Here is a 24,682-nt window from a genome sequence, read left to right on the forward strand (position 1 = left end):
CGTGTGTATAGTTCAACGATAAAGACATTTAATTGAACTAATCAAAACCTTGTTTCATCCAATTGAATATGTAAGCAACGGAAGCACGCGAAACTTATTGTCCGTTTCATTGAAGTATCAGTTTAGGCGATTACATTTCCAAGTCATGGAAGATAGAGAAAATTTACCCGCAGTCTCAAATCTCAGCAAGCGCGTGTCAAACCCGTCAAAATATTGAGCCATTAGTTGACAGTTTTTCAAACGTGCATCTCTCTTGAGCATTTTCGAATACTTGAACAAAATGTCCAACGCGGATTCCGTTACTGGTAGTTTAGGATCAGGTGATGGAAATGAAATCTCCGACATAGTAATTGAATACGATGCGATTTCAACTGACACCGTTTACTTGGAATCAGAAGACGGTGATGCTTGTGAAGCTGGTCCAAGCTCTACATCCAAGAAAGTAAGAACATTTGTGATTTTAAAAAACACTTCACTAACTCTAATTCTTTTCAGTTGAAGACAATTCATGCCAGCCTCCATTCCGATAACGAATCAGACAACGACAAGGACAACGGTGGAAAGTTCCAGTTTTCAGGTACTGTGTACCTGAAAAATTTCAAAAACCAAAAATCGTTCGATCGCTGTGGTGAAGTTGCTGTTGCATCCGATGAAGTCGATGACGTTATGCAGAAATTGTGGAACTATTGCATACAATTCTTGCATCGTGCTTTACTCTTTCTCGGAGCAGCTGCTGACGTTGAGGAGATTTCGTGGGACGAGGATCAGCCGGTATTTGAAAATCGGAATAATTTCATGGTATTCCACGACAAAAGTAGCAAAAGAAATACGCTGCCAACGAAAGTGGATGGAAAGACATTGCAAGGCTGGCTAAACAAGGAAGTATGGATCGTATTGTACAAATTTTCGGATCGTGTTACTACCCTGGCCAAATGGCACGCGGTTGAGAGCCAACTACTGAGACCCCTCGAAAAGGATCGGGCTGGAGCCGAGTCAATTGTATCGATTAACAAATTGAAAGATGATCTGAAGGCCACTCATTGCAAGTACCTATGCGGAGATGATGTCAATTGGGGATGTTGGGCCAGCTGGATAAGTTCTCAACCTCAAGATAAACGGGAAGAACTTATTAATCAAACTCCTCCACAGCACCTGATCAGTCTGTTCAGCTCTGTTCCAGTTCATAGTGATACCCTGCTAGCAAAGGCTCGATTGGACTTGAATGTAGCAACAAAGATTAACAACGCGTATTCCAGAATTCTGAACGATCTTAGGGCGGACCATGAGCAGTTGTTGAATGTAGCATCATTAATGGCAGGAAGAATATCGTTGCTGGAAGAAAAACAGAAAGAGTATGGAGACATGCTGAGTGCTATGACCAGATCTGTTGCTGTAACAGAAAACAGATATTCGGCAGAATTAGCTCAATCGGTAACCGACTGTCTAGATGTGGATCATAAATGACCAAGAATTCGAAAGATTTGTATTGTTTTTTACTTTGTAATTGATAAATGAATTGTTATTAAATAAAATATTGAGGAGTTAGTTTATTTATTTATTTTTATTCACTAAAACAGAAATAAAACCTTACGGCAACTTTATTAGAATACATGGTTTCATTATTCTTGATTCAATCCAATACTGGGATCGAACTGACCTCCAGCCAAATACCCACATTTACGGAAAATTCGTATGCAGTCGTATGACTTAAACCTAATCAAAGCTCTAGCAATTATTACTGATAAATCTGTCTTATCATTCTCAACATAATTCCGTTTCAAATATTTTTTAAGGTATCCGAAGACATACTCTATTGGATTGTAGAATGGAGCGTAAGCTGGCAAAAATAGTACTATAATTCTAAGTGAGCGAAGGTAGTCAATGATTGATTTATGGCAGTGTATTCGTGCTCCATCCATGATCCACACTGAGTACTTTCCAGGGTGCGTTTGGACACTTCCATTAGTTGCAAATTTACGAATGCAATCGAAAAATTTTGCACGTGTAAAAGTACCCTCAGTTGAAAAGGTTTCTAAAACCCCATCGTATCCCAGAAAGCTCAAAAGCGAACAACGAGGCCTCCGGACAAATTTTCCACGATATATAAGCTTCTTCCCAACCGGCGCATAGCCTTTCGTCCGCAACATGCCTCTATTGTCGAATGACACTTCGTCCAAGAACACCAGAGCATGTAGATCCCATACTATGCTTAAAGGTTCGTTGAAAAAACGCTGGATGTCACTGAATCGCAGCTGGATTGCTCGTCGCTCCAAGACTTTCCACGAGTACCCTTCATCATGCAGTATCCTGTTGATAGAAGCTGCACTTATGGTTTTCTTGAATTCGCGTTGGAACAAATCCCTTGCCTCGTCGAGAAGCAACACCGGACGTTTATTGTAGAGCTCTATAATCCACTGTCGTTCTGCTAAGCCAAAACGTTTGAAAACTCTGGACCGTTCTTTACGATCAAACATTCCTTCCTGCTCATACTTTTTTATCCAACCAGCAATAGGGTAATTCATGTATTTTGGACAGGCTGAGGACAACATTGAAAAAATCGTCCCCTAGCTTCCTTAGAAAGCAATTGATTATTTTGCAAAGTTACTAATACGCTTATAATATGATTGTACTTTGCGTTCCTGGTGACAAAAACCTTAACGAAAGCATTTTATGCTAAGAAAATCACAATTTACACTCGCCTGTTAGAATTGCATTTTGGACACCGAAAATACGTTTTGGACACCCTCAGGTATATATAATTTGGACAGGGCAATTATCTTAATGTTCAGTTGTGAATACTGCTAAATCATGGAAGTAGCATAACTTAACAAATATTTTCTTGCAAATAATCAAATTTGTCACCTTAACAGGCATCTATTTCTATAACTATTACAGTTTTTGTTAAAATCGAGGAAATATCGCCAGACCCACAGAATACGCCTCCAAGTATGCAATCGCAGTGCATCCCCATGCAGTTCGTCAGATGACCAAAATATATTTACAGTAGAAAACTTGTAATGTATTTTGGACACTGCCTATTTTATGCGTTCTAGATGAATGTTAAGAGATTGGCTGCCTAATGCTTCTTTATTGAACATGTTTCAATGCAATAAGGCTTTTAAATTTCTTACAATTATTATTTCAACGATTTTGAGGTGAATATTGTATGTGACTGTGAAGTGTATGTCGTCTTGCATAACTGTGCATTTGAGGGGTTTTAGTGAAATTATTTACATTTTCGAAAATTTTGAAGTAAATTCTTAATTGTTAAGCGTATTTTCAACGTAAGTCATCAAAATAGGGTCTATTTGATCCAATAATCGATATTGAGAAGTATCCTCTTTTAGTAGCTCTCCGGAACAAGGCATACATCGACGTGCATGTCCAAATTATATACATGTCCAAATTATATTTTTTACCCTAGTTGTAGGATGCTTTTTGTATATCCTTGCCAAGTGATTTCGCTTGAGTCCCAGGAAGTAGTACCCATAGAGGCAGTGATAAACGGTGTTTTTTGAGGCATGTTTAGCATTTATTTCTTGCAGGATAGTATCCATGATCTAAAACGGAGTTAATCTCATGAAAATCGACATTTTTTTGAATTTATTATATTACAATCTTACCAAGTGCCTCCAAATGCCGGAAATGGCTATACGCTGGGTGAAATGCAACAGAAAACAAACAAGGAAAATTTTTGATCACTGACACTGCGATTATTTGGCGGGTATCTTTGATTGCGATTATATGTAATCGCCAAAGTAGATTTTTTTTCGATTCTTATAATATGTACGGCGGAGTATCATGAACGTCGAATCCGGTTAAATTGAGCAGCAATATGATGAAGGCTTTAAGCCGTCTAGTAGCAGGAGCTTGATCTACACCTAAAAGTAGGAACAAATAAAATATTTCACGACACGATTTGATGAAAAAAGCTGACTTTTCAATTCACCTTGTCCACCACTTGTTAGAAGAAAACTGATTTTATGACGTTCGTCGTATGCATGCACAGTGTTATTTGTGTGTCTTGTTTCATGGGTTGCTATGCTACAGAAAATACTAGAAATACTACGACGATACTGCCCATAACCGCATAACAGTAACATTCGACATAAGTAGGCAGTGGAGAAAATTGAGCCCAAAGTTGCAACTTTCTCTAGTATGGGAATGAACGAAAATCTCAAAAAAAAAATCTTATAATTTTAAAATTATGAATTTCGCAATAAAATCTTCTACAGCACTTCTTGTATGCCAGACTAATGGCCAGAAAATAAATCAGTCCCAAATATGAATGATGACACACTTTACAGCCAGTCTATTTCCGCAGTGTGACTGTTATGCGGTTACATTTGTCAATGAGACAAAATGACTTGGTATTTTTTCATAGATTCTAGAACAAACATTTAAATTTTATTTAGTTACTCGAAAGTACGTGTGATTTGATGATGATCTCCGATATTAACTCAATAGTAGCAAAATATGCAAATGTTACAAATATGCAGTTATGGGCAGGCATACTTCAGGTATACTTTTCGGAAAGTTTATAGCTGCAGGCCCCTTGTGCCGACTCTTACAGCGATTAAGTGGCCACTGTGAGAACATCCTGGTAACGTTGTTGTCGTGGCGTTGGTTTACTGGGATGGTTCCGAGCCCGCGGTTCGAAAGGGGTTCTCGGCAAGGTCGGTGCATGTGAAGGCCCCAGCTCAGCATGCTATCTTGGTGGACTCCATAAAGCGACTCATCGATGTTCGTTGCTGCAGGCTACTCAGCAAACCATGAGGGTGCGATATGCACTAGCTCTTCTCTGAAGCAATGCCTTCTTTGTAGTTCCGGAGAGACGAAGGGTTTGGCGACCATGAGAATGTTGTTTAGGGGTTAGAGTACATAACATAAGTGGAACTACATAGTCAGAGGGAAGGCAAAAGTTGTATCCTTTTCCAGCACGCGAAACTGTTGTATCTTGCAAAAGAGGCGTCGAACTGTCATTTATTTTGGTAAACAAAAAAAAAATATCTGATCCCACCAGTATTCCATTTTTGGCAAAGAATACAGGAACGAAGACTGGCATCAGATACATGCACAAAACGAACTGCTGGGAATCCACTTATTCATTTTGTCATAAATTCATTAAAATCTTCTAAATAGCACATCCCCGTTTCACATATCGATCTCCCTTTATATTTAAGGCTAGAAAACGTATTTTCGACTTGAGTTTACAAAGTTTCATCACAATTTATGTCTCAATATTTAAGATCTCCACGGTTTGCCGGTCTATGAGATCTTTGTTTTACTTCACAGCATTGAAAAATTGTATAAATGCTAAAAAATTAAATGGCAATAGTGTTATAACGCATTTGACATTTCGGCGCCCTGCATACCAGCGTATGAAATCGGAAAAGCATCAACTTTTAGAGCCAGAGTTCCACTTATGTTATGTGGTTAGAGGAAAGAGTAGTACTGGCTTCTACTTTTGTTGTAGAAGATGGTCTTTTTGCCGGGGCCCGTAGCGTAGTGGCTACAAGTTCACTTGATAAGTGGATGATCATGGGTTCGATCCCAGCACCGGTACTTGCCATCTTTCGTCAGTTGCTCTTCCCCCAGAGCAGCTGAAACCTGACCCTCTTCTGAGCATATGCTCTAACGGACCCGGAAACTTGGATATTGGCTAACGGCAACTCGTAATGGACCCCCAATCGGGGGTAGAAAGTGACAGCAGCGCAACGGCAACCAGTACAATATAGCAGAATTAGAATAGATTACATTAGGCACTGTACAAAGTGTAAGTGCAGCCGCCAATTGGAATCGCTCACGCAGTACCCTAGCAGACAAAACATCTGTAAATTAGGGTAAGTGGTTGAAGAATATGATGGTCTTTAACCCCACATTATCTGGACTTCCCAGATCAGCTGTCTGTTGAGTAGATTATCATAATTTAAAAGAAAAAAAAATAGATGCAAAAGGTTCAATCCTTGGCCCGTAGTTATAAAATGTCATGAACGACGAGGTGTTGTGGTTGAAGTTCCCTGTGGACGTGGCCAAAGAGCCGATGAAGCAGCGTTCCAGATTAAACCATTTCTACACATCCTCTGACAAGATTGTCCGAAGTCATGACTCTACCATGCGGCAAGCACGATCCACCCTAGACCTTCAGTTGATCGGAGATGATATTAAACTGAAGGTCTAGGGTGGATCGTGCTTGCCGCATGGTAGAGTCATGACTTCGGACAATCTTGTCATAGGATGTGTAGAAATGGTTTAATCTGGAACGCTGCTTCATCGGCTATCGCCCAAATAGTCTAGGAGCAAGTTGTACAGTCGTGTCGAAGGAAATAAGGCATGAGGCTGCACTAAACCTCTCAAGTGTTTGATGTGTTCCGGAAAATCTGGAAACAGCATAAATTCGACGGGAGGCATAAAATTCCCGGCATTCAAAGGAGCCTTAACTGGTAATTCAGAAAGCCGGTGACGAAGCTGAATCTGAACCACTTAATGCAGCCCAGTGTAGTAATACGTTTTTTGCATTATCTGTCGAACTGATTCGGGTGAATGTTAGACCTACTTACAAGCGGAGGGTAATTTATTACGTGGCCAAGATGCAATAAGGATGTTATTTGTACACCCATTTTTAGAAGTTAAAGCATCTGCAATGCTCATCACTTTAAAATGTGATTCCAATATCCTAATCAGTTCATTTTTCTTCACTTGCCCCTACAGGAAATGGGAGATGTGATCAGCGATTGCGCGACTGCAGCGGACGACGACGACGACGACGACGGTGTGATGAGAGATGGCAGCAGCACTTCCTTAAATGACCATCGCCCAGACAGTAGTGGCTGGATGGCAGACAGTGTTCTTCGGCTATCCCAAGAATGGGGAGACTGCAGACTGGACTGACTACTGGCTGCTTGGCGGCTGGATGGATAACTGACTGACTGCCTCAGTGAGTGACGGACGAATGTTGCTGCAGCTGCTGTTGTTGCAATGGTGCCAAGACATAAGGGTATGTGAAATAAGCCACGATTAATTGTTACCAATCTTTTTTGATAACTTTATATTTTCATATTATTTTTCGTAATTTACTGAAGCTGCTCTTAGAAGATGTTTTTAATATTCTGAATTATGCTTGAACCACAGATAACAGATGTTTATGCTAGTACAAATTTTTCGCAGAATCCTGTGTAAATGTTCAAAATGATATACGTTGGCTCACTACCGCCATCTACTCAACTGATTGCGACATTACATCTAAACTGAATGCAAGAATAGTTCAAAGTTCCAGTTTCATTCAAGATCGAATACAATCTTGAATGTAAAATTGCGTAGTGCATGCAATCTTGAAAGCGATCACTGACTATCGATCACTGCGCCATCTCTAAATGATTGCCACATGAGTTTCAGCTGCTCGTTACATACAAAATGGCTGTTGAGCATTTTTACACACATTGCCAATATAAGCATAAACGTCTGTTATCTGTGCTTGAACTTTTTTGTGTTTTAGTAATGTTTTTAATGTTTTTTTTGTTAACCCTTGAGCAGTCGCGTCTTAGACTACCTGCAGCGACGCCACGCTTACGTTGTGTACCCCGAGCGTGCATTTTTTATGGTGCGTGTACTCAGTACACGACGCGATCGCTCCCGGGTTAATACCTAGTGTAGCACTCAAGTGCTCGACGTTGTAAGTAATTTTGTATTATAGGTACTTAAATGAAGTATGTGATTATAGAACTCAGCCACGAGTATAAGGATAACGAATTAATTTAATGTCTATGAGTTGAAGAGATTCTCACCAGTTTTTTTTTTTCTCACATCGAGTTTAGCAGCCACCGTAGGAATTTTTGTCGAATTTCACATGCGTTCAAATTTCATTCATTCCACAGCAGATTCGCTCCTTTTCAGGTCCCATATAACAGTAACTTCCAATCTTTTTCCTCATACCCATTCTCCAGTGTGTCTGTGGAAAACATTCAACCAGAATCACAATGCCAAACTTGCTACATAACTGCTCTTCCGAGAGCGCCTTCTGACGCGAAACGTGAATGAAGCCATCCAGTACTGGCCAGGGTACTACTGGTGATACCACTTATCGGATTCCTTCGACTTTCATCCAGTACAGTCCCCGCTACGTGATGTCTGTCACTCATAATCGCAGTAATGATGTGATTTATTGCATCTTTGGAATTTGTTGAGCTGCCTGCACATCCAACACGGTCGGCCGTACAATTTACTCCCCGGGGACACACCGTTCGAGTAAACGAAATTTTACCTCACCGTCAACACTGCGCTGGCTGCTGCCTGACTGTTACAAGCCGGTGCGGCGGCGTCCCCATAAATCATCGGTAATCATTTGCTACAAATTGTAAATTACATACATTGGCTTCGTCTCCACGGCCAAATTGACATAAATTAGTCATTTGTTATGTTGTCCCCGGGTTTTCTTTCTATGGCCTAACGAACGGCGCTCGGTGGTGGGTGTTGAAATCGACCCAATATCCTAATTATCGCCTTCTATTTCCGGGGATCTCAATTACCACCCGCTCACAATTGGCACAGCAATGGTCGGTTGGCTGCGAAACAAGAGGGATGCTAGTAATGTGTGATTTTACGTTGCTCTAGTTTGGTCATTGATTGGGGTGAAGAAATGGAAGAACACACATGTTGGAATAGGTTGGAATAGCCGTGTGTGGCGGAGGGAGTAGAATAGTTAAACAAGTTACGGCTGGGCAAACGAGGGCTTACACTCAGTGAAGGTGAGCTAAAAATCTTTGAGAGTTGAAAAGAAGCAAACTTTAAGTAAATTCACAGTAAAACACTTATCTTTTATCACTTGTCTACTGCAATTAATTAATTGTTATTCCTAAAAGAATCCATCAATCATTTAGGCAGAATACAGAAGGAGTAAATTACTACACATTTGAGAGGGTGAGAAGCAAAGTGGGTATGTATAAGTGTCAATACCCCATTTTTGAGTAAATGAGGTTCAAAGTTTTTCACATTTTTTTTATCCCATACAAAATGTATGGAGGTCGCAAAAACGACATATTTTTCAAATATCTCAGAAACCAGTGAAGATATTGCAATTTTGAGCACAAATTTGGCTCAAGTGGGTTCTAGAATCACCGATTTAGTATAGAAAAAATAAGTTTGAAAATTAATTTTGAAATGTTTTTTGAAAGTTTGTTCTAGCAAAAATTTTACTTGAACCCTTTGCGTCACCCCTAAATATCAACCGAAATCGCTAATTTTTGTACGGTTCACTTATTTCGACTAGTAGATCACTTTCCATCCCACATGGGAAATCATGTATCGGAGAGATTTTTTGAAATTAGCCCCACCCTACTGTGACGCCGACAAGAGGTTTTCACCACATTTGTGACCATATTTTTGGAAATCTATTTTCGTCGAACGCAAGAATGACACATAGGGGAATTTACGTATTTTCGGCAGTTTTGTTCTTTTCGTCATGGGGGGGGGGGGGTGGTTTCGAAACCTGTTAAGCTCAAAGTAGGCCTGAAATCCTTCCCAACCAAGCCGAGTTAAATGCCCTGTTCGCCCATGGCAATACTAATGAACGGCACTGTAATTGTACATAAATATGTTGTATAGCTTGCATACAAGTTGTTGTTCAAGTTGTATGTGCAAGCTGAAGTGATACGTCACATTGTATGTTGTATGTAGATTATTATTGTCATTATATCCATTCTTTGTTGACGTCTGGACGAAACTAAAAGTGTAAGTTAATTTATATGTTATTTTATGTCTAATTTAATGAAAATAAATTGTAGTTTCGAGCGTCTGTTGAAAAACAATGCTGTGAAACTGGTTTCTGTTTCAGCGTCCGAAAATCATCTGCGGCGGGATGAATTCCCGTCGCAACATGCCCAAATTTCAGGCAATTTGGCCCACAAAAACCTCCCATGACGAAGAGAACAAACCTGCCGATAATACCCTTCGTCACCCTATTACAGTTCCAGTACCCGGATCGACGTTTTAAAGTATGACATACTTGCACGAATGATTAACCCGGGAGCGATCGCGTCGTGTACTGAGTACACGCACCATGGAAAAAGCACGCTTGTGATCTACAGCGTGCGTGTGGTGCCGCTTATGGTGGCCGAAGACGCGACTGCTTGAGGGTTAATCTCCAAGAACGTAATTTCGATATCCTAACAAACAAGATATGTTCACTTCCTTCCGGAGGCGTTTCTCCACGAGTATCATCTTTACATATTCCTATAAATATTTCGTCTAGGATACTTTTAGGAAATCTCCAGGAATTTTTCTAAGCAATCACTTGTAACTTCTCCAGAATATTGGATTCCCCAAGAAGTTCCTCCATAATTCTTCTAGATTATCTCGTCCCATGCCGATTGTTTATCTTTCGGAATTCCATAAGATTTTTTATAGAAAAGAGGTTCTACCCCTTATGATTTCTTCATAAATTTCTCCTCGGATCAACCTAGATGTCTCTTTTTAAATTTCTCCTGGAATTTCTTTGAGGATCCCTTCAAATATTTTACCATGAATTGGAATTTATTAACCTTCCTTACGCATTATGTTGTGAACAGCTCACTGAAGTAGTGTACGGTTTGGGTCTAGAATGGCCCTAATGCACAAGATGGGCTAAGAAAATCATTCTGGGATTTAACCTAGACATCCTGTTGAAATTCACCTAAGTGTTGCTCTGGAGATTCACCAGAATTTTACTTTTGAAATACAGGTCGGATTCGATCATCCGGAGTCGTGTTTTGGCGCTTCCCAAAAACATATCTTGCAAACGGTATGCTGAAAGAAGCTGAAATATTGACTGATTACTTATCAATGTTGCATTAACAAAATGTCCATATTCCAGCTTTTTAGAGCATTCCGTTCCCCAGATATGTGTTTGAAAAACATCAGATCCCGGCTCCGGATAATCGAGTCCGACCTGTATAGGAGTTTCTCCATTTCTTTAGAATTTCCGAAGGGAATTCTTTCATTATCACTTTCTGAAATCCCTCCAAAATTTTTTTCTGGTATTTCTCCAAAGCTTCTTTTTTGGAGTTCCTCCAGAATTTCTTTCTGGGATTCGTTCAACACTTTATCTAGAATTTCATCAGAAGTTCTTCCTTTGATTCTTCGAAAAGTTTCTTATAATATTTTGACCTGGAATGTCCTCCATCTTAAAATTTCTTTAAAGGATTCCTACATGACTTTGTTTTGTTGTTTATGCGTAGTAGAAACACCTCCACCTACTGGGTCTTTTATTAGGAATACTTCCCAGCAGTGGCGTAGCCAGAAATTGTCTCTGGGAGGGGTTTTCAGCGGTCAATGATACCGTTTTTAATTTTTCACTTACATTTTGTAGACAGTATTGAGCAATTGTATTTGTAGTTTGAAAATAGCGGCGCAGCCGAAAAATTCAGCAGTGGGGGGGAGTTAACCCTTAGGGCCCATATAGCCGAGGCGGTAAACGCACGGGTATTCAGCATGACCATGCTGAGGGTGACGGGTTCGATTCCCGGTCGGTCCAGGATCTTTTCGTAAAGGAAATTTCCTTGACTTCCTTGGGCATAGAGTATCTTCGTGCCTGCCACACGATTTACGCATGCAAAATGGTCATTGGCAGAGGAAGCTCTCAGTTAATAACTGTGGAAGTGCTCATAGAACACTAAGCTGAGAAGCAGGCTTTGTCCCAATGAGGACGTTACGCCAAGAAGAGAGAGAGAGAGAGAGAGAGAGAGAGAGAGAGAGAGAGAGGGGAGTTAAACCTTACACCGCCCCCCGTGGCTATGCCAGTGCTTCCCAGAGATTTTCCAAGAGGATTCCATCTTTCATCTTTGTTATTTCCCCATGACTGCTAGATGAATCAGCCTTGGGATGAAAATCTCGTAAATAAAACTAATATAATAATAATAATTCTCCCCGATTTCTTACTGCGTTTACTGGGAATCTCCCAGAAGTTTAGTTACACTCCCGATCAAAAGTTTGGGGTCACCCCCTTAAAAAACATGTCATTTTTTTAGGCTCATATCTTCGCCAATTTGCGTCTGATCTCAAAACCCTAGGTCTCATTCAAAAGATAATAAGTCAAAGAAACTTTGAACATGATTTAAAAGGAACTTTTTCAACAAAAAATTGTATGTAAACTTATCCCAAAGTTGCCAAATTTTCTAAAAAGTGAATATAAACTTACGGTAGTGTCGCTGGAAATTGGGTCGATCAAATTTTAAGATGAAAGCGGTAATATAACCCATTTTCTATTTGCTTTCAACTGCTTTTTACAGAACTTAGCTAAATAATCTAGAAAAAAAAAGTTATTAGGTAAATTAATCCTTGATGTCATCGACCAAAAGTTTGGGGTCACCCCTCAAAATGATGTATCGGCCAAAAGTTTGGGGTCACTATCGTAAAACATGGAAAAGTGATTTGTTGATATCTTGGCATCTTTCATTCAATTTTAATTCTTCCTGGCTTATTTGAAACATAATGAATGATACTTACTGCATTGACATTGAACCGCACATATTTGTTGAAATTTACATACTATAACTTAACGTAAAGTTGCCTCATTTTTTGAAATGTGGTGAAATGTGTTAACTTTACATAACATTTTTATATACAAAAAACGTTAAAAACGTTAAGTTAAAGACATCAAACGTAAATTTAGTTAATTATCTTTGATATGAGCCAAAAAGAATTAAAATTGAACTATAGATGACGAAGATATCATCAAATCACTTTTCCATGTTTTACGAAAGTGACCCCAAACTTTTGGCTGACACATCATATTGAGGGGTGACCCCAAAATTTTGGTTGATGACATGAAGAGTTAATTTACTTAATATCTTTTTTTTCTAGATTTTTTAGCTAAGTTCTGTAAAAAGTAGCTGAAAGCTAATAGAAAATGGGTTATATTACCACTCTCATCTTAAAATTTGATCGAACCAATTTCCAGCGACACTGCCGTAAGTTTATTTTCATTTTTTAGAAAATTTGGCAACTTTTGATTAAGTTTACATACAATTTTTTTTTTAAGTTTTTTTGAAATCATGTTTAAAATTTCTTTGATTTATTATCTTTTGAATGAAACCTAGGGTTTTGAAATCGGACACAAATTGGCGGAGATATGGGCTTAAAAAAATTACATGTTTTTGAGGGGGTGACCTCAAACTTTTGATCGGGAGTGTATCTTCCAGGAATCCTTACTCAAATTCTCCAGAAGTTTCTTCAGGGAGTCTTCCTGATGTTCTGTATAGAAATCTCGGGGAGTTATTCCTGGAAATCCTCCAGAAGTTCCTTGTGGGAATCTTTGAGAAATTCCTTCTAGTAATCCTGTATAAGTTCTTTCAAGAAATCATCCAATTGTTCCTCGAAGGATACTTTCCAAACTAATGGGATTTGTATAGATTTTTTTTTGGGGAATCCTTTGTTTCTTCTGGGAACCCTTCAGGAGTTGCTGTAGAAATCCCCAGATTGTATTCCAAGATCCTAGACTCCTCTTTCCTAGAGAAACTTATTTCTGAAAGACGAATTCACCTAAAGGAACTTCTGAATTATTTCCTGGCGATTTCTCAGAAGAAATCCATTAAGAATTCTGGAGCAATACAAGGTAGAATCTCTAGTAGGAATTACTAAAGAAAACCAAGGGAGAGATTTCCGGTAGAAATTTAAGCCCCATCGGAAAGCAATAGCAACCAGGAGAGAAGAATTCAGCAAATAGCGTAATTTCAAGAAAATAGTGTAAAAATCGCGTGAAATTTATTTCGCTTAAAAAGGTATTTTTAAAAAAAATGTGTAAAAATTCAGGCAGTGACAGGCAAAAAAGCCTTAAACTGTTAAATTACACGAATAACACTTGAAGAGGCAGGCCAAGTTCCGGTTGGAACGTAGAATCGCAAAGTTAAAGAAGAAGAAAGGAGCAGAAGGATTTTCAGAAGGAATTTCTGGGAGGAATACCCAGATAGACATCCCGGAGCAATCCCCGGAAGGGACACTAATTAAGGTACCTTAACACAATAAGGTAATGAAAAAAAAATGTTCAATTATCCAGTGTGATTTTTTCCTATTGCCGGATAGTCGAGTCCGTCCTTTGATGTTTTTATATGCACATCCCATCTATGTATTATTGACCTATAAAGATTAGCTACTTATGTTTCACTGTTACCTCCTGCTACCTCCTGTCAGATTTTTATTAATTAAATTGGCTCGAATTAATTTTTCTAATGGACTATAGGTTTAATTTTTCTCATGTTCAAATATGAAGTAAAATTATGCGTGTTACCAAAAAAAAGTTGAATTTTTATTCTATTTTGTTCAAATTATACCATTTTTCAATTTTGTTACATTGTTTTGCGTTTTTTTCTCTCTCGGTAATCAGTAGTAACTCGTGAAAATTAGAGATGGGTACACACCAGAGAATCCCAAAGTGAGCAGAAATCGCGGGTCTACGGGGGGCGAAAATACTGCAAAAGTGGCGATTTTATCAGTAGTTTCAAGAAACATGTCCAGATGATTATTCATTCATGAAGATTACATTACCTAATATTTATTCCAAGGATTTTTTTTCGGGATTAAAACAAATGCTTGTTCAAAATATCTCAGAAATCTTCATAATTATACAGTATTTCAAAGTTGGTACATGTATGGTAATATTTTTAGTAAGTGCTTCTGGAGACTGACAACATTTTGGAATTCGAAAATCAAAAAATCTATTGAGATTTTTTTAATCGATTTGATTTTAGAGTATTTTAATGAGTATTTTAAATTTATTTTTACTGAAATTGTAAAAGATGGAGATTTTTTTTCAGACTTCATAAGAAAATCTTGTTTATATTCATAGGCGGATTTTTTTTCAGATCAAATTGATGATACATACACACTTAGTTTTCTTTGCCGAATGTCAGCAAAATAATTGCCGAGTTTTGCACAGCCGAGTGCTCAGCAATCATCTCGGCAAAAATTCAAGTTCCTGGGGAGTTCGGCAATTTGCCATCCGACTAAATGTCAAATAATGCTGACAATCTCGGCAACGAAATTACTGACTTCTCGGCAAAAACTGTACAATAACAAACCGTAAATTGCCGATCAATCAGCAAATGAAACACAATTTAATTTACCGAGTAATCAGCAACTTAAGAAACTTTTCGAGGATTTTCTTCAACTTTGTTTATTTTAAACAACGATTTAGGAAATATTCATTTTATTTGTGATTTTCAACAATACTCATAGTTCGGTCACAGCAAGCTGTTTTTCCAGTAATGCGCAAAGCTACAAGGCACGACAAGTTGAACATCCGAAGAAACACTTGTCGGACGACGAACATCACAATGTTTAACACGCTGAATTCCGCACATAACAAGGCACCAGTCTGAAAGTGCGAAATACATAAAGAAAACTACCAAAAAATGAAAATCGAAAACAATACTTATACGGAGCTGGAGTTTTACGACTATGATCCTTGGATTCCAACGCGCAGTCCATTACGGCACCGTAACTGTTTTCCGTCATTCAAAGCTGGCTGAATAACACATGAAATAACCAAAAACTCTGCAGCAAAAAACGAACACTTTTCAGTAAACCTCTTAAAATAAACATGGCGCTTGAGGGGGCGCGTTCGCGATTTCGAGTGACAGCTGGCAATGCTGATTCTCGGTAATATGTAATATGTTTGACGAAATTCGGCATGCTGAGCAACTTTTACGGATTCTCAGTAATTATTTTTACGGAATCTTGGCACTCAATGTTTTGGTTACTGGAATATCAGTAATTTTCTGATTTGCCGTTCATACTCGGCATTTATTTTTGCCGAGCTCGACAATTAGTGTTAAGTGTGTAGTATTGAATAGAATACTCCATTTTTAGTAAAATTCAACATCCTAAAAAAGAAAAAAAAACATAAATATGGCACTGCGCCACTGTATTCAATAAGCTTTGTTTCTTTTATTTAATTCATATTTTTCCCAAAAATTGTCATGGAGCCCCAGATGTTTTGAAATTTTTTAAATAGGGTCGCCACCTCAAAAAGGTTGGGAGGGAACCCCTGAGATAGACAATTAATTCAAAAATCCTCCAGAGATTCTTTCAGAAATTCCTCCACGAAGGCAATCTAAAACTTCCTCCAGAATTTCTTCAGAAATATCAGCAAAGACTCCAGCAGTAAATTAAAAAGGATTTCTTCATGAATGACAGCAATTTTTTCTTAGATTTTTTCCATTCATTAACTCGGACGTAACGGTTACGCAGTCTCCATGAATCAAAACGAGTTGCTATCTAGCCTGATGATTTGACACATTGGATGGTGTCTTCTTCTAAAGCAGTTATTTTCAAACCCATTACCCTCCTGAAGCTGCAAGCTTTCTATCTGCAAATGTGGTCTACTTACTTATTTTCAGTTCTGAGCACCCACGGTGGTGCAGATGGCTGAATTGGAAGATTTCCATCCTGGGCGATTTCGATCCATCGCCTTGATCTCTGACCAGGTCAAATTTCTGTCGACTTGCTTGATTTCGTTGTTGAGTGGCTGTGCCGCCATGAGCCTCTGGGTCTGCCTCTACTGCGATGTCCTGCTGTCTAATGCTTGTTTTCAGATTCCTGCGTAGAGTGTGGCCGACCCACCTCCACTTTCGCTCCCGAATTTCTGTCCCAATCGACTTTTGATGACATCGACGATAGAGCTCCACGTTGAAGATCCAATTATTCTTATTCTTATTCTTATTATTGTTATTATTCATCGAACACGAAAGTCTACATGAATGAACTTAAAAACTAACAAATACATCACAAACTTGAACTCAAACGATTACGGAAAACATCAATATTAACATTAAAATCAAACAAATCAAACACGCAATTAAAAACAGCACATATTCGTCTAATTGGCTCTTGTTGAGCATAGTCAGTGCGTTGGAAATCTAATCTTAAAAACGTTCGCGTCCTTAAAGGTCTAGGAATGACATTCAAATTAAATTTTGACAAAATATAAGGTGCATCAATACTTCCTGTTAAAATCTTTCCTGCAAAAACAGCCATTGCCACTTTTCTTCGTTTCTCGAGGGTATCAAGTTCTAGCAATTGACAGCGATCTTCGTACGGAGGAAGCTCATACGGGTTATTCCAGGGCAGGAACCGTAGCGCGTAACGGATGAATTTGGACTGCACCGACTCGATTCGCTTTATCCAGACGTCATGGTAGGGGCTCCAAACCACTACTGCAGTTTCCAGAATTGATCGTACCAAGGAGCAGTAAAGGGATCGCAGACAATGAGGATCGGTGAATTCCTTGGATATCCGAAAGATGAACCCAAGGTTCTTGTTGGCATTCGCAATAACGAACGAATAATGTTCCCTAAATGTGAGCTGTGTGTCGAGAATTACTCCTAGGTCTTTGAAGCTAGAAACTCTTTCAATCGCACCACCTTCAATTGAGTAGGGCCACATTAGTGGATTTTTTGACCGGGAAAATGATATCACGGCACATTTTCCGACGCTTATAGACATGCAGTTGTCCTTGCACCAGTTGGAAAACATGTCGACAATCTTCTGTAGCTGCCTGCAGTCATCAATTGACTTCACGATGAGGAAAATTTTTAGATCATCTGCATACACTAATCGACATCCAGCAGGTATAATAAGGCAAATATCGTTGAAATACAGCGAGAACAGCAGAGGTCCTAGGTTACTTCCTTGTGGGACGCCGGAAGGGTTGATGAACGCAGCGGACTGGCAATTACCCAGCTTCACACATAACTGACGGTCTACGAGATACGACTCCAGCCACTTTACAAAACTAGGTGAAGATCCCAAGCGAAGCATTTTCTGTAGCAGGAGCTGATGATTAACTCGATCGAATGCGGCCTTCAGGTCAGTATAAATCGTATCAATTTGAGCGCCCTCCTTCATATTGGTGATGCAAAATGAGGTGAATTGTACCAGGTTCGTAGAAATAGACCTTCCCGGATAAAACCCATGCTGGTCCACTGATATATACGATTTAGATGCACGTAGAAGCTCCTGACTAACAAGTGTCTCCAATAATTTAGAGCCAGCGCATAGTGAAGTTATTCCACGATAGTTCTTCACATCTCTTTTTTCTCCTTTCTTGTATACGGGGAACAAAACGGAGTTTTTCCATCGATCCGGAAACGTGGATTGCCGGATTGAACTGTTGCAGATGAAGCGTAGGGGTTCACATAGAGCATTTGCGCATTTCTTCAATACAAGTGTCGGAATCCTATCAGGCCCAACCGCTGAAGAGGCCTTTATTTTGCGTAGAGCTGTGAGGATGTCTGTTTCAGTGTAGTCACCGACGTGAAAATTAAGCACATTTTCCGGAACAGAACTAACAGCATTGCTGAGCTGTTCAACACTTATTGGTTGATCGTCGAACACACTCGAGAAGTGTTTTGCAAATAAATTGCAGATCTCATCAAGGGAATCCGAAGCATCATTTCCGTAGTACATAGAAGTTGGTAGCCCACGTTCTTTGCGCTTTTCGTTTACGAATGACCAGAACCCTTTAGGATTACGTTTAAGATCTGTTTGCTTACGGCGTACATACCTTCTGTATAGTGTACGATTGTAACGCTTGTACCTAGAGCTAGCAATGATAAAAGACCCTCGCGTATATGGGTTTCTGTGCCTAGAATACTTTCTCAACGCCGCAGCTCTTTCACGCTTCAACTTTCTGAGAATTCCATTTGACCATATTGGTTTTTGAGGTGGTCGACGCGGTGGAACAACATCTCGAAACCTTCCACTCAGTGTGCTGGTAAAAATGTCCAGTGCCATATTAACATTTTCTGCTTCATATACAGGACTCCAATCAACTGCAGAGAGTGCTTGATTAAGAGCGGCGAAATCAGTTCGTTTGAAATCAAACGACGTATCTTCAGCAATATCCCTGAAGCGAGTGAGAGGTGAACTCTGGAAAGCAACCACAAAGGGTGGATGGTGCAGGTCTACACGTGTTAACGGTTGAGCTGGTTCACATACAGTACATTTCAGCACTATGTCATGACTCACGAATAGTAGATCAAGAGTTCTATTGAAGCCATTTTTGTTTGGATTGATCTGTGTCATGTTGAGCATCGAAAAACCATCCAGAAAGATAGCGCTGGTCCTAGAAACAGTCGAAAGCTGTGGGTCCACGGTCAACCCATGTGCAGAAGAGGGAAACCATGTTAGCTTCGGTTGATTGAAGTCACCAAACAGCATGTGCGCATCTAGTAGTTCCGATGAGCTGACGATTGTCTCGATTGAGTTAATGAAACCTCCAATAGTACTGGAATCAGATGCCACATCAGGCGGTATATATACGACCCCGACATACGTTTTACTTCCAGTCACTTCAATGCTGATCCATAAGTGTTCAATGCCTTCAATGTGAGCGATATCGATTTGTTTGGAAGCAAGCTTGTTGGTAACAGCGATCAGGACACCACCACCTCTCGACTTACCACTGCGTGACGGGTCACGGTCGTGGCGGTAAACGGTGTACAGTTGTCCAAACAACTGTGGCGAATGAATTTCCGGATTTAACCACGTTTCCGTCAGTACGACAACGTCATACTCAGCGTCTAGTAAAGCCAAATAAAAGTCTTCAATATTCGTTCGCAGTCCTCTGACATTCTGATAATAGAAGCTTATAGAATGCTCAGATGAAGATAGCGGCGCATCAGAACCCGCTACAGGGGGGACGGTTGACGCACCGGCTAGACTGGTGTCCACTCCATCGGTACAAACGTGTAGATTTGTTCCCTGAAAGCCAATGATTTCTGCTAAGCTGTGTGTAGTATCCTGCCATGCTTCGGCGTGACATATACTATGCATAGATTTACCTGCCCGAGCAGTACGTCGCTCATCGTGGTTGTTTGCTAGGTGTAGCTCAACTGGAAGCTGGTGGCCAGCCGAATGGTCCTGAAATCGGTCGTCATCATTTGAATGGGGTGCAGCATCATAGGTAGCTTCGGCAAGACATATACTGCCAGCAAATTTACCTGGACAAACGGCGTGTTGCTCCTGTGAGTTGATGTAATGGCTACGTTGTTGATCATCTGTTGGTGTATGCTCAGAGGTCTTCAAACTCGAGGAACTCTGCAATCGGTGAACATCATTTGATTTTGGTGCAGCATCTATATTAACTTCGGCAAGACATATACTGCCAGCAAAATTACCTGAACAAACGGTGTGTTGCTCCTGTAGTTTCAAGATGCCTCCAGTTAATTGCTATGTCGAGTAATCAATACGCTGTTTAGCAATCTTTTCACGTTTCCGGTAAATGGGACAATCCGTTCCCCACGCTGAATGGTTGACATCGACAATTTCATCATATGGTGATTTTCGATCCTTGTTAAGTCGTTCACAGTTAACACATTTTACGAAGTCAGCTTCACATTCGTCAGCATTATGATCACCAGAGCATTTAGGGCAACATGCATTGCTACTGCATGAGGACGCCTTGTGAGGCCACAATGCACGAATTATATACCGCATGCATCTATTGATGGAGACCTGCAGGCGTTGCGTGTTCTTCACTGATACTCACCGTCCAGGTTTCACTGGCGTATAGCAGCACAGGTTTTACGTACGAGTTAAAGATTCGGGTTTTGGTGCGTCGACTGATCTGGATGTTTTTCCATACATTTCTTAAACTCGCAAATGCAGCCCCCGTCTTCTTGATCCGTGCACTTATGTCGATCTTGGTGCCGCCAATGGCCGCCATTTGGCTACCAAGGTATTGAAAGCTTTCAACATTCTCCACTGATTGCCCAGCTAGCTAATGCTGGAAGGGTTGACCGTGTTTACATCCAACGATTTGGTCTTGTTGACGTTGATGGTAAGACCTGCCGCTGAGGAGCGATTCAAGACAAGGCAAGATCATCGAGCTTGCTCTGCATATCAGAGCGCCGTTTAGCTAGGAGAGCAACGTCATCAACCACTACGAAGTCAGGTCACCCTTTTTGGGTATCTTTACCAAGACGCTTTGCATCCAGTCGGCCGGAAATGCCGCGGTTTCCCATATGTTGCAGAACAATTGAAGCAGTAGTTGTGCGGATACTACGGGGTCAGATTTGAGCATCTCAGCTGATATGCGAACTTCCCCTGGGGCTTCTTTGATTTCATGCTACGGATGGCTGTTTCTATCTCCTGCACTGATGGAGTTTCGGTGTTGACACGGGTAATGCGTCGAACCCTAGGCGGATCATCCTGAGGTGTTGATAGCGAGGCTGTCACTTGAAAAAGGTTTCCAAAGTGCTCTACCCAGCGTTTCAACTGCTCAACCAGGTCAGTCAGTAACTGTCCAGACGTGTACAAACTATACAAAACTATAGTACTGTTTTTATTTCATTCGGGAATTTTCTATTACAAAAACTTCTTGATCCGCATGGAAGTCGAAGTCATTATTATGATCAATGGACCCTACTACCTAAACTTATTTGATTAAAAGAAATGTGTGAGAAAATAACAATTGTTAAAATTCACAAATAAAACGAGATGAAAAAAAATATTAAAAAAAGTATGCAAAAATTCACACTCATTCTAAACTTTGTGTGACACATACACATTGTAGATAGAAACTGTTTCCCATAATATCATCGTTCATCTAACCCACGCCATGGCAGTGCAGCCGAATCCCAAAACGATAAACTATTACCCAACCTTCCGTGAAAAAAAATCCTTCAGATCCTCATATATTGTAACTTTCTTTCTTACGAGGGCTTGATGGTATGTATTTGAAGTTAATCACACGATACGGTATCCCCGGGGCGGTGTTATTATGTCACGCAATATATTTCGTAATATGGCTAATATGCGAATTCATCTGTCTTGCTGGATTTAACTAACTTACGTCAGGCTTCTTTCTTTTTGCACCCTTCGCCATCCCAAATCCGAGAAGAACCTTGTTGTACGTTATTTGTTTTCGTTTCCCTTGCAGGCGTATCGAAATAATGTTCGTAAAGTAGACACGTCCGCATCGGAGAACCTTCGAGCCAAACTCAGTGCCAAGAATGGGTCGAAGAAATGTGACTTTTTGCAGTAATATTGCTGGAGAGAATTGCGTGAGTTGTGCTGTACAGGCTTCCGGGCTAAATTAGATTATTGGTAATTGAAACCTCTGAATGGGATCAGCATGATTCGACCAGTAGTGTTGCCTATCGCAAATGATTCCAGTGTTCAATTCATGTGCGGTTTTCAATGGTAACAGCTGGTGATTAGATTACATTGTGCCATCAAAGGCAATGATTGAATCAATCATATTTGTATGATACGACATGAGCGTCGTAGCAGGACGTCAGGGTTCGTCAGAATTCCTAGGGAAATATTTCACTTTCACTAGCCGTTCCTTTTTCCCGCTGCCCAAGTTTCAATGTCACTAGAATAAAACCCGTCAGGCTCGGGTCAACGCCTTCCACAGAAGCACATTTTGTAGTCATCGTTTAAAAGTATTCATCCCGTACGACCGGCGACGGATTGCTCCCAAACCGCGCGTTTGCAGCTAACCCACGTGCAGCTAGACGTCCCCGTGCACAACATCAGGTTCCGGCAATCCTTCTCCCGCATCGTAGGCGAATGACAATGGTGTTGTACTAGCATAGGTAGGTAGGTACCTACTGTTGAGTCTTCCACCGTGCATCGTAAAATACTATCAAAACTTGCACTGAATACAGAACAAACTCCACCGACGACCGTCATCGCAATCATCATCATGATCATCGTCAACCACACAATCAAGTTGCAGAAAGTGGGGACGATAGGGTAAAAATTTCCATGCGAAGAAAAGTTTGCATTGAAATTTCATAATTTCTCAAAATCGCATTATTGGTTTCAGACATATTGTTGCGCACGCGCATTGTGTGACGCCATACCTTCTTCTTCTTCTTCTTCTTCTTCTTCTTTTTGGCTCTACGTCCCCACTGGGACTTGGCCTGCCTCTCTTCAACTTAGTGTTCTTCGAGCACTTCCACAATTATTAATTGAAGGGCTTCCTTTGCCTGCCATTGCATGAATTTGTATATTTTGAGGCAAGTACAATGATACACTATACCCAGGGAGTCGAGAAAATTTCCTGACTGGAACGGGAATCGAACCTGCCGTCTCCCGATTGGCGATCCATAGCCTTAACCACTAGGCTAACTGAAGACCCCATACCTACTACACCGTAAATTTGGATGACCTTGCGCCGAAGTATGTCATCGGCGGTTGTCAGAATAGACAGCGAAAGAAGAACTAAAGAAAAAGATAACATTGTACCACGAACTATAAGTGAAGGCAACGTGAATTCCTATACCAAAATAATTTTGAATATTCTAATTAAAATACTGCATATTTGATTCCTCTGTTTACTAATCCTAAACAAGTAGGTATAAGATAAGTTTCCATGCATATTTTCTCTATCTTAATAACTTCAATTCTTAACTAGGTTGATTGCAGTGAATGAAGGTTAGAGTTGAATGATTCTGCAATAATCAGAACAAGTATCGATATAATGTAGGTAATTCTACTGTCTATGTTACCCGCAATCATAATTATAATTACTTGCCTACACAGATAAGTGTCCAGTATAGCTCCGGTATTCTGCCAATAATTCGGGAACAAGATACGGTCAAGTAACGTAGGTTAACCCTGAAACAACCCAACATGAATTACCCTGATTATTATTGTGCCATTGTAGGAAATTTTTAACCGTTGCTGTGAAATAAAAGTGTGCAAAAAAAAACGGATAAAATTCGCTCTTGTTACTTCCATAACACGTATATAGTATTCTTGACAAGGTTGGCCGCTAATCTGCCCATGTTCGCATAGTTGACGCAACCACCATTTTCAATGTCAGCATACATAAGCTAATATCCATAGCATGTGCATATTTTTTACCAGTTTTATTAAGTAGAGTACAAGATTTAACTGTTAGTTATATGTCAACGTTAAAAAAATCATGATCTTCGTTTCATTCGTTGTTAAAATTACAAATGTTTGTTGAAAACTTAAGTGGCGCTTACGTCAACTAAGCGATCATGGGTAGTAATGCTATAAATGTGTTCACTCGTTTCTTTGTGCTGTTCCAGTTTAGATCAGATTTGTGTGAATCTTTCTTATATTTGAGTAACTTTTTCTTAAAGTATAGTATCACAAGACCTGCAGCACTCACACAATAAATTGATGAGATATGTAGCGGATTGCAACTAAAATGCATCTTCAGTGTTGTGGTACAGACAAACAGACGTCTCACTCTACTACCTTCTCATCGTTACCCTTTTTAACGGTTAGTTCAAATATTTTGTAGTTCGCAAATCGCTCGTTCACGGCGCTCGCATCGTTTTTGCTCCTGTTTGACGTTTGCTCACTACTGCCACCTACTGAGTGGTTTGCGTAACACAGCCTGGTTAGCATTGGGCGATTATGTTTTCTTAACGATGATTTTTATCGCAATTTGTTCCAAGTGATACGTCTATTTGTCTGTGATTGTGGTGTCTGTGAACTTCTATTTTTAAGAATGGCGCCTGCTACGTCACGACTATACAAATGAGATTCTAATAGAAATGTGGACGAAGAAACTTTGTGTGCGTGAGACCCGTGGTGTATGAATCAAAACATATATCACAAGAGGGGGTTAGAGGCAGAGGGGTGTAAGTGACCAAAAATTCAAAATTGAGATAAACATCGTGCGTGATTCTACGAGATCAACTTTGTTTGTTGCCAAAGACTCGTA

The 24,682-nt window shown here is 40.0% G+C and overlaps 2 protein-coding genes and 1 long non-coding RNA gene across 4 annotated transcripts; 2 read left to right on the plus strand and 1 right to left on the minus strand.

Annotated features, from left to right (window-relative positions):
- Window positions 1–280: 280 nt before the first annotated feature.
- LOC134286641 (uncharacterized) lies at window positions 281–1,577 on the plus strand. The gene is made up of 2 exons (XM_062848286.1): window positions 281–346; window positions 427–1,577. Exons 1-2 carry the CDS (start codon window positions 281–283, stop codon window positions 1,462–1,464), a joined length of 1,104 nt encoding a protein of 367 aa, XP_062704270.1. The 3' UTR covers window positions 1,465–1,577.
- On the minus strand, window positions 1,481–2,522 carry LOC115257834 (uncharacterized). Its single transcript, XM_062848287.1, has one exon. It carries the CDS (start codon window positions 2,520–2,522, stop codon window positions 1,620–1,622), a length of 903 nt encoding a protein of 300 aa, XP_062704271.1. The 3' UTR covers window positions 1,481–1,619.
- A 20,686-nt stretch (window positions 2,523–23,208) lies between these two features.
- Window positions 23,209–23,585, plus strand: LOC134287138 (uncharacterized). Of its 2 annotated transcripts, none has more exons than XR_009997056.1 (3): window positions 23,209–23,332; window positions 23,407–23,463; window positions 23,524–23,585. It is a non-coding gene; the product is annotated as an uncharacterized LOC134287138 (long non-coding RNA). The 2 variants fall into 2 exon arrangements; XR_009997057.1 differs by having other exon boundaries at window positions 23,219–23,332; window positions 23,396–23,463.
- The last annotated feature ends 1,097 nt before the right edge of the window (window positions 23,586–24,682 follow it).

Source organism: Aedes albopictus, chromosome 2, assembly GCF_035046485.1.
Source record: "Aedes albopictus strain Foshan chromosome 2, AalbF5, whole genome shotgun sequence".
In the NCBI taxonomy this organism is placed as follows: domain Eukaryota; kingdom Metazoa; phylum Arthropoda; class Insecta; order Diptera; family Culicidae; genus Aedes; species Aedes albopictus.

Excerpts from the sequence above, each read along its gene's own strand:
- LOC134286641 (XM_062848286.1), top strand. The coding sequence starts at position 281 with ATGTCCAACGCGGATTCCGTTACTGGTAGTTTAGGATCAGGTGATGGA. Across the intron at positions 347-426 it reads GAAATGAAATCTCCGACATA|CTCTACATCCAAGAAAGTAA; the intron begins GTAATTGAATAC and ends AGCTGGTCCAAG.
- LOC115257834 (XM_062848287.1), bottom strand. The coding sequence starts at position 2,522 with ATGAATTACCCTATTGCTGGTTGGATAAAAAAGTATGAGCAGGAAGGA.